The 10,476-nt window shown below is 39.7% G+C and overlaps 1 protein-coding gene across 3 annotated transcripts in view; it reads right to left on the bottom strand.

Annotated features, from left to right (window-relative positions):
* Positions 1-2,269: 2,269 nt before the first annotated feature.
* Positions 2,270-10,476, bottom strand: part of ccdc40 (coiled-coil domain 40 molecular ruler complex subunit) — a 69,099-nt gene continuing 60,892 nt past the window's right edge. For 2 of the 3 annotated variants that reach the window (XM_068004105.1, XM_068004106.1), the window contains 2 exons: positions 8,546-8,704; positions 2,271-5,398 (listed from right to left, as the gene is read on the bottom strand). In XM_068004105.1, the coding sequence (XP_067860206.1) occupies positions 5,147-5,398; positions 8,546-8,704 (411 nt within the window). In that variant the 3' untranslated portion in view covers positions 2,271-5,146. Of the gene's footprint in view, positions 5,399-8,545; positions 8,705-10,476 lie in introns of all 3 variants that reach the window. The other variant, XM_068004104.1, reaches the window with a different exon arrangement.

The raw sequence follows: 10,476 nt of genomic DNA, 5'->3' as shown, positions 1-10,476 counted from the left end.
TTTGGTTAACATTGGTTCCTTTAAAAGATTGGCTACGTTTACGGGCAACGTCGGGTCCACTGCTGTACAAAGTAGGAGGTCATGATGTGGAGATGCCGGTGATGGACTGGGGTTGACAATTGTAAACAATTTTACAACACTAAGTTATAGTCCAGCAATTTTATTTTAAATTCACAAGCTTTCGGAGGCTTCCTCCTTCCTCAGGTGAACGTTGTTGGAAACGTTATTGTAAAATTGTTTACAAAAGTAGGAGGTGTAATTGGATGGACACCACTCACCCAGCTTGCTGCCTGGTCAGTTTGATTCGGACAGGTTCCAATCAGCTGTGCAGCCTTCAAGCTCTGTGTTAACATTCCCGAGTTCAGACAACGCCGTTGTTAACACTGAAACAAGAGCAAAATGCTGGGAAATCTGAAATAAAAGCAGAAAATGCTGGAAACACTCAGCAGGTCAGGTAGCATCTGAAGAGAGAGAAACGAGGTTAACGTTTCAAGCTCGATAATTCAGGTTCATGTAAGGTCATCGACCTGAAACGATAACTCTGTTTCTCTTTCCACGCTGCCTGACCTGCTGAGCATTTCCAACATCTTCTGCTTTTATTGCAGTGTTAACACGCCCAAGTTCAAGCAACGCTCAATGTTAACACTCCCCAGAGTTCAGACAAAGTACAGTGCTAACACTCCGAGTTCAGACAACACACAGCGAAAACACTTCCGAGTTCAGACTACTCACTTGAAAACATTAAAATTTGAATCCGTTCATTAGAGGTTAAAATATCCATTTTGGAATAAATTTCTTAGAGTCTGGTAATGATGTGGTTGGATGAAGCAGTCAGATTTGTCACTTGATAAACCATCCAAATGTGATGTATTTGGATAATACTAATCTCACTACATCCATGGAGCTCAGATTTCTTGCCAGAACTAAAGACAGATAAAAGTACTCTCCAAAAATTCCGAGGTCTAGACGATCAAAGCACCTGCCTGTTTCAGGTGGTAAGCCCCTTCTAATGTGAAAATCGGTATCCTATGGCATACATAGGACCCCGATTATCATTTTAGGGTAGAACTGGTCAGTGCATAGGCCGTGCACTCTTGGAACAGTTTCACTGGTGATACAGCCAAAGAGGCCTTGAAAAGGTAAGTTTGATATTGGGCCAGATCTTGCTGGAGCAGGGCATCTCATGGCGTACTCCGTTATTTAAACTTTTTTCTGCACCCTTCAGCTCAAAGAATTTTTGTGCCATAACTTGCTGGAAGTGCAATCTGATCACATTGTGGCAATTGGGACAGGCCATCTGGGACTTCAGTGAGTGGTGGGACCAACAGTGTATCTCTTTAACCGATTAGATTTAAGGATTGAGAAAAAAGTAGAGGAATGATTGAGAAGGAGATTGAATCAGAGTCAAATCAGGTGCAGAAAGACAAATAAAGAGAGGGAAAGAAAGACTGGATTAAGGGAGAGAAAAAAGAGACAGAAAGGAAAGGTAAGAAAAAAATGAAAAAATTTAAAATTTGACATTTTTTAAATCTCTAAGAACAATGTACCACCTGAAGGGATGAGACTCTAGAGTTTAAATTGTTCAATTACTGGGCCAGAGAGGTTGATTGGCATTGCATTAACAATTATCACAAAGTTAAAAAGGTACTTACTTACACTCTTAATGACCAGACTTAACTTTCTGTGGCAAGTTTAATAGGCAATTAATGTTCAAATCCAGCAAGTTCTTAAAAATAACAGGGAGGCTAAGGGCGAGATACCGTTTGTGCGAAGCAAACGATGGAGCTGTGTGAATCGACCAGCAAGTTTTGGAGATCCGCAACTCACGGCATATCTCCCAATCCCCTGAACTTGCTATCCGATTTGCACATTAGTAACGGCGTTTGTCATTAACACGCTGTTATTTTTCCAGCAAGATTTGGCCGCTGCCACTCCGGCCCACCATCTTGAGATCATGACACAAACCCTCCCTTACCCGGCCTGATTCCTGCGGGCCTCTTCGCCCTCGGACACAGGCAGGCTGTGGCAGGTTCCTACAGTCTGCCACTCGAAAGTTAAAATTGACCCCCTTGCATTCTGACTGAATTCCAGATCAATCAAGCAATTCTTATCCTGTAGACAACTCATCTCCAGGCCTTTGTTTTGAGATTGGGTAAGGGAATACAGCTTCCATTTTCACTCCATTTCAAAACTGTGAAATAAAATACAAACATCTCTCTATTTTGTTGGAACTGAGTTTAATAGTCAAATTGAAAAATAGTCCATTCCTCAGCTTTGAGCAGAAAATCCTCTTGCTTCTCCTGAAAATACAAAACCTAAGGGAGTTTGAAACATCTTATTCAGTACAACTGAGCACACCCTTTAGTACATTGTTGGAAGCTGGGATTCAGAACCACAAGTCATGAATTGGAATAGTACTTAACAAAAAAATCAGTCAGAACTCACAGGAAGAAGAGAAACTGATAAGGTCAGTTATGCCCTGCAGATGTGAACTACAAATCAAATGACTTGATGTTTGATGTAGAGAAATCAATGCCGCAACTGGTTCTGCCATTCTAGCAGTACACAAACTACATTCAAGGAATGAGGAAGGTATGTAAGATAACTTTCTTCCTCATTTGTTCACTCTGCACATAGAAACTAATTATACTCAAGCAGTACAATAATTGAAGTGGATAAAACCGTAAGGCAATGGTGAAGCACAAAAGATCCAAAACATTTGTTGTCTTGAACTAACAAGCTAAATTAGTTCTTTGTGAAAGCATGCACATTATTCCCTCTGGTTCTTACAGAAAAGATGAAGAGAAATGTCCTAATCTAAGTTTTCTGTGAAATCCAGAGCTTGTGTGTTTACTTTGATTGCTTAATCTTTGACTCAGAGGACATTGTTCTTTCTGAAATTCTGCAATACCCATAAAATGCAGTCCAGTTTGTCAGGGGAGGTAAAGTGCTGCTGATCACAATACTTGATTTTGGTGAACATGTTATATCATTAAGCAATTCTACTTAAACACAAATATTCATTTTGTCTCAACTGAATCTATTGACTAGAATTTCAAAAATGATTTCTCCCGGAGGCAAATTTTTCAGCACTATCACCAATTTAATTATTGAATCATAGAATTACACACATAGAATTTACAGCACAGAAACAGGCCATTCAGCCCAACAGGTCTATGCCAGTGTTTATACTCCACACAAGCCTCCTCCCGCCCTACTTCATCTAACCCTATCAGCATATCCTTCTATTCTATTGGCAGCATTTGACCAAGTATGGCACCAAGGAGCCTTAGAAAAACTGAGGTCAATGGGGGTCAAAATGATACCTTCCAGGGGATGGAATGATACCTGACACAAAAGAGGATGGTTGTGGGTGTCAGAGGCCAATCATCGCAGCCCCAGGTCATCACTGTAGGAGTTCCTCAGGGCATATTCTTAACCCAACTACCTTCAGCTACTTCACCCTGAAAATACCCCTGAACAAAGGAGATTAAAACTGTATTTCTCAACTACAATTAGATGGTCAGACATTCACAGGATTCAAAATGAAGTTTGGCTACACCAATACACCTGGTAAAAAAAAACATGCACTGTGAATAAGATGCTTGTAGTTGAATTGAATGGCTTGAATAATCTGTGAGACTGGTTCCCATCCAAAGACAATGGCAACAATCAATGCATACTTTTCAAGCCTTCCTGAACAAAGCTTCTCTCTTGTCCTGAGATGTATATATAAGCCAGTTGGGAAAGTTTATTCTCTGTAGTTTGTAGAACTAGAAAGCAGTAACCAATTTTAACCATTCTTGTGACCAATAAGAAAGAATTCAATAAATAATCCTTTACAGACAAAAAGACTTTTTCGAGTATACTTGGAAAACTAGTTGATAACCTGGTCACTAGGGCAATCTGGTGCTATCTGCTACCTTCGTGTAAATGCCTTACTGGGCTAGATGTCGTTTATAAAACTGTGATTTCTACTAAATTACTTCTGCCATCTCCCCTCTTATGCCATTACATCCACGCTTTTAATAATTATTATGTTACCCCTACTAATATTGACACTTTTGAAACTAAGTTTAATACTTCTTTAGTTCCATCTCTTGCTCACGGTATGTTTTGTAATGCCAGTATTTTCACTAACTATATTTATCTGGAATTCCAACAGCTTGTTCTGAAAACTCTTTGCATTAGTACAAAAGGATTGAAGCTTACACTTCAATGTCTTCTAATTCTTTATTTGAACCTTTTACTCTATTTATCTGTTTCTCTTTGCCCACAGGCATTATATGCTGCTCTCTCTTGGTCAGCAGTAACCATTATTCATATTTGCTCACCTTGCCAGATTTAGCTTAAATTAATTTTGTTTTCATGTTTTGAGCCAACTGTTTAGCACAGCACTAGTCAACTGCTTTTTGTACACATCATTTTATTATCTTAACTGGCCTGTGTAGCACATTTTCATGTCACCATTTAATAATCGTGACCATTTACTGAAGTCAATTCTCTTGTCCCAAGATGGCACCAGGAGCAACCCAGGTATCACTTCGTTCACACCTCTTCTTTAAACTTGAACACCATTCATATATTTTCTTCTGATTTTTAAAAAAATGTATCCTATTGTGACACTATTAATAGTTAAATCTCCTCTCCCTACGTTAGCAGATCAGCTTTTGTTTCTATTTGTTGCACTTGCACTCAGAAAACTAAAAAAATTATACCGTACACAACTGATTATTAAGTCCCAGATTACAATGCCTCCTTTAGCTACATCCTGCTCTGCTATTTTCTGTATCAGTTTGCTCCCAAACGTCACCACATTATTTGCTTCTTAATTTGACTTCTTTTAGACATTCTCTCTATTAATGTAAAATGATCTGATCACCAAAATTAAATTAGCAAATCAATTTTTATTTGAACATATCAATTCACATCAGCATAAATCTAGATTCATAAAAAAGCTATTTCAAATATTTCTTCAAAGACATTCTTTGTGCAAACCACCCTTTGGTCTCAGTAATGTAATGATATACAATGTTGTACTGCATTAATTATAGTTGCACTCAATACTGTCTCACTTTTATGTCTGTTTTCCCTACCACATTAGTTCTTTTCACCATCTAGTTTGCTGCAATTTCTGCATATCTTTTTATGGTAGTTCCTCCACTGCTGTTCCCCGTGCTGCTAGTGTGAGTGTCACTTTACGAAGTACTCCCTGGTACTGGGGCCACTCCTCTTTGACACGGTCAATGATAGTGCTGATGGTGTGGATTCGACTCTCTTGCTTCTGTGTTTCATTCTTCAGTGACTGTTCAGATTTGCACTGTTGTATGTACTTTCCTTCTTTCACTGCCTGAAGATGTTTGAGTCGTGTCTGGAAAGTCACTATATTGGTGAGATTCTGAATAACAAAAGATAGTAAATACATTTCACCTGTATACACATTCTTATTTAACTTGCTGTTTCATTATCTCTAGCCATTAATGTATTTTCAACAGCCTGCTGGTGTACTGCTTTGGTGTATTAATACAGTGGATCTTAAGGTGATAGAATGTAATTTGATGTTTGTGATTCCCCCATACAATGAGTTTCCAGATCTCAAATGGAGTATTAGAAGGAAGGTACTAAGTGATGTGTTTCCCAGGCAGAGGGAAAAGACAGAGAGGGGAAAACTGAAGCAAGTGCAAATGTATTCTACTTTCATGTACATATGAGTGGTTGAATTCTGAAGCAACATTGGCAGGTCCCCAATGCAAAATGCTACAAGGCGGTAAAAGAGATTCTCCCTCCTATACCACTGAGTTCACATTTGCCTCCCTGATGCTTCATAGCTTAGAGTGGCTATGGTTCAAGCTTTTGACCAGATTCCCTGCTTGACCTCTCATATACCATCACTTATCATTAAGCATTTTGTACAATACCCTATGTATGAAGTATGCAATAATGCTGAATTATTTCAACCATAACCTTTTGCTGACATCAAATAGTAAATCAAAATGTAGTCAAATGAAACAGATAACACAATGTAGACAGCATACTCATTGTCTCTTTTTTCACAAATTACAATAGCTTTACTCAGTAAGCTCCCTTCATAGCTCAATGGGTAATTGCATTAAATGGTGTGGTACTGAGCCATGCAGACTAAAAATTTCTCAGGTTTTATTGCTGGTCTGAGCTGAGTTAGCTAACTTTAGGTAGAATGGCAGTGAGGTACTACAATAGACCACAGCATCCTTGGAAAAAAAATAGCCATTGTTTCAACAATCCCTGTTAGAAGTGCAAGGGTGTAGAAGTTGAGCCAGGACTGGATAAGATTCATCTATGATCTACCATATGGTCAAGTAGCTTGCTGATATCCAAGCTCAAGTGAAGAATGATAATGGGTAAAGTAATGAAAGGATACAAGTGTTTGTAGAACCTTAACCCATCACAAGTCACTGTTTTCAGAAGAAGAGGAGAAAACTGTTAGAGGAAAGTTGCCTTCATTCATAATACATGAAGAACAAATATGGTTGGTTGGTGGTATATGGAAAACACACCCTTGATTACAGCAAGTCTGCTGCATTATCAGAGATATCACTCAATATTACATTTGACATCACTTATTGCAGTCCAGCATATGTTCTCTTTTGCTTCATTTTTCATCATTGAATTCTTTACTTTTGTAAATTCTCTACATAGTTGAACATTCTTTTTCATTCTTGGGATGTGGGTGTTACTGGCAAAACCAGAATTTATTGACCATCCCTAGATGCCCTCAGACGGTGGTGATGGGCCTTTTTGAACCGCTGCAGTCCGTGTGGTGATGGTGCTCCCCCAATGTTGTCAGGTAAGGAGTTCCAGGATTTTGGCCCAGCAAAGATGAAAGAATAGCAATTATATGTCCAAATCAGGATGGTGTGTGACTTGAAGGTAATGGTGTTCCCAGGCATCTGCTGCCATCCTTCTAGGTGGTGGAGGTCACGGGTTTAGGAGGTGCTGCTGAAGAAGTATTGGCAACTTGCTGCAGTGTATCCTGTAGAGAGTACGCACTGCAGCCACGGTATGCCAGTGATGGAGGGGGTAGATGTTTAGGCTAGTGACGACCATTTGATGAACACAAATTAGGAGGCAGTGTTCAATGGAATATGAGGCTTCTACAAAGATTGAATAACTGGGTTTTGTTGTGTACAAAGTAGTCCAGAAATCAGTCCACAAATTATATTTTGGGTTCTGGGTATCCAGACAAATAAAACAATCATGGGTTCCTTCATCCATTTTCTACACTACATCAAAGAATGCGTCTTAGTTTTGTTTGCTGCAAGTTTTTATTTGGGAGCAATTGTCACTACAGATGTCATCTGTGTTACTGATGCACAAGAGATAAATAACTATCATGTGGGTTTGCTGAAACTACTATGGAACTGCAGGCTGATCACAAGTTTAGATCCGAGCATAGGGAGATGTTTCCATAATGATACTTTTTTTTGTGTAAAATGAATACAAACAAAAATACAAAACTTCTGCTTGTGGGGCAACATGGTAGCAAATACTCGTATCTGAAAGTTTAGCTCCCCACTCTTAATCCCAGGAATTTTATATATATTTGTGCCTCTAGTTTTGATCTGTGTCTGTGCTCAGTTAACTGATATCCAGACCAGTAATTAGGCCACTGAAACTGGTCGTAGTGATCTGGGAGAGAGAAGAGAAAATTGGTCAAGATTTTAGTTCCTGATTGTTATCCAACCCCAGTTGGAATTCTGCATATGTGGACATCAGCGAGGCAGGATAATTGGTGATATTCCCATTGGTTGAATTACCTGATTGGACAGTTGAAGCTCAGACATGAATAATGGCCAGTTGGCCAAGCTACTGGAAAGCAATCAGCAACTATGGAATGTATACTATCAGAGTTAAGGCCTTCAGAAGATGGGAGGGGAGAAAATTGAGGATTTTCTTTTCAAAAAAGGATATATAATGAAAGCACACGTTGGCCTGTGACAGTTGAGGTGTATTTTTACTGCCAACTTAGGTTCTTATTGTTGATGAATTAAGTAACATTTTCCTGTGTTATATAGAAATCAAAAAATTTGCTGCACCTTGTTGGGCAAAATCTTTTGATGGGTGACAATATAAAACAAATAAGAATCTCCTTTTCTTTATTGATTTTGGTTGGTAATCTCATTTCTTCTCAATCTGCAAACAGGTATTCCTTTACTCAATCCTGTTGTGCAGAATCCCTATTTGCTGCCTACTTCTGATCCTGCTTCTGTTGCTCCAGCTGGTTTTCAGTGTAAAACACTGAGGTTCCACTTCAGGCGATGGATAGCTCACATTAAGGGAACGGGGTTTGAGAAATGTAGTTACATTTTCAAAATGGGTAACAATTATTCTCTGTCATATAATGATGACATCAAACTAATGTCACACAATTAGCTTGATTAATTGCACCTAATCATCATATAAAACAGATTAAAATAATTTCCAAAATTATTTGAATATCTTCCTGCCCAAAAATGCATCTTCTTCAAACTTGAATACCCTCTTAATTTCCTAAAACCATTCTTACCACTCGTTTCCTTTCCTGTAGAGATTCTATGTCTGCATCAAGGTGATCAACCATAGACTGATGTTCTTGAATCTGACACTGCTTTTCTCCCAGATGCTCATACACGGTTCTCTGCGATTCCCTCAGCTCCTCAATAGTTTTGTCACATTCTTCTATATTCTAAGAAAGTGTGGCCAGAATGAGACCAACAACATCAATTAACATTTTAGAGAATGGCATAATTAATTAAATAGAGAAAAGTGAAACCTTTTTTGCAGATTGTTTAATATATTGAGAATAGCGAGATAGAAGGAGGAATTGGGTTGCATAGTGACTTATAGCATTGGTCTTGAGTTTGAACTTGCAGAAGACTATTACGTCACTTTATAACTATAAGCATAATGAATAGTGGACAATTACCAATACAACAACAAGGTTAAAAATGTTCAACAAGAGAAATGAAGCCAATTATAGGGATATGGGCCAGATTTTCTTTCTCAAAACCCATTATTGGGCAATTGTGCAACATTGAAAAGAGAAAAATAGGCAGTGTGTCTTAACAGTGCAATTCTACCCCAACAAATGGCCACCAAAATCTTACTCCCAGAAAACCACCATTCACCATTACTGCAAACCCTTGGAACTCCCACTGCATGTGAATGAAGGCATGGCCAACCCAGCCCCATAATTTACCCCAATTTGCATGCATAATCCAACATCAGGAAATCTTCCCACTATAAAAGTGGTGATAAAAGCACCACAGCGGGATCCCTGAGGCAGATATCACATACAGGAGACCACTGTTAGAAAACTGCTGGCCACAGACTGTCAGCCCTGCTCAACAAGGAGCACGGCCTTGTCATTAGCTGTTAAAAGTGATCACACCACTGAATTCTCATGCCTCCACATCATTCCAGGCAGCCTCATATGACTTATGTCACATAAATCAATCCACAGTGTACCACTGCATCAAGAAGGTCAGTGATTTATTCAGACAGCCTCCCAATTTATATCTTTCTCTATGCACCCTGCCAAGCAACGAGAACCAGCAAAGAGCTCTCACTGAGAGGCACAATTCCCCCATGTACATGGTGCAATCGATGGAACTCACATTGTAGGCCATATATGCGAACCTGCTAAATTTTATCAACAGAAAGGGGTATTGTTGTATTAATGTGTAGCTAGTGTGCAATGCCAACGATACGCATGTGAATGGCAGTTACAGAATCATAGAAGGTTACAGCACAGAAAGAGGCCATTCGGCCCATTGAGTCCACGCCGGCTCTATGCATGAGCAATCCGGTTAGTCCCACTGCCCCGCCCGATCCCCGTAGCCCTGCACATTTTTTCGTTTCAAATACTTATCCAATTCCCTTTTGAAGGCCATGATTGAATCTGCCTCCATCACTCCCTCGGGCAGTGCATTCCAGATCCTAACCACTCACTGTGTAAAAAAGTTTTTCCTCATATCACCTTTGGTTCTTTTGCCAATCACCTTAAATTTATGCCCTCTGGTTCTTGACCCTTCTGCAATGCGAAAAGTTTCTCTCTATCCACTCTGTCTAGACCCTTCATGATTTTAACCACCTCGATCAAATCTCCTCTCAACCTTCTCTGTTCCAAGGAGAACAATCCCAGTTTCTCCAGTCTATCCAGGTAATTTATGTCCCTCATCCCTGGAATCATTTTAGTAAATCTCCTCTGCACCCTCGCTAAGGCCTTCACATCCTTTCTAAAGTGCGGTGCCCAGAACTGGACACAATACTCCAGTTGTGGCCGAACCAGTGTTTTACAAAGGTTCGTTGGGACTTCCTTGCTTTTGTACTCTATGGGCCCGATATTACCATGGCGGCGGGTTCGCGGTGGGGGGTAGACTGGGCACGTGGGTAACACTCCGCACGCAATCGCAGACTGATTGGATCCACTTATCTGCTCTTCAGGGTTCCCCGCTG

This window comes from Heptranchias perlo, chromosome 23 (assembly GCF_035084215.1).
Source record: "Heptranchias perlo isolate sHepPer1 chromosome 23, sHepPer1.hap1, whole genome shotgun sequence".
Taxonomy (NCBI): domain Eukaryota; kingdom Metazoa; phylum Chordata; class Chondrichthyes; order Hexanchiformes; family Hexanchidae; genus Heptranchias; species Heptranchias perlo.
This window is presented reverse-complemented; position numbering and strand designations above follow the sequence as displayed.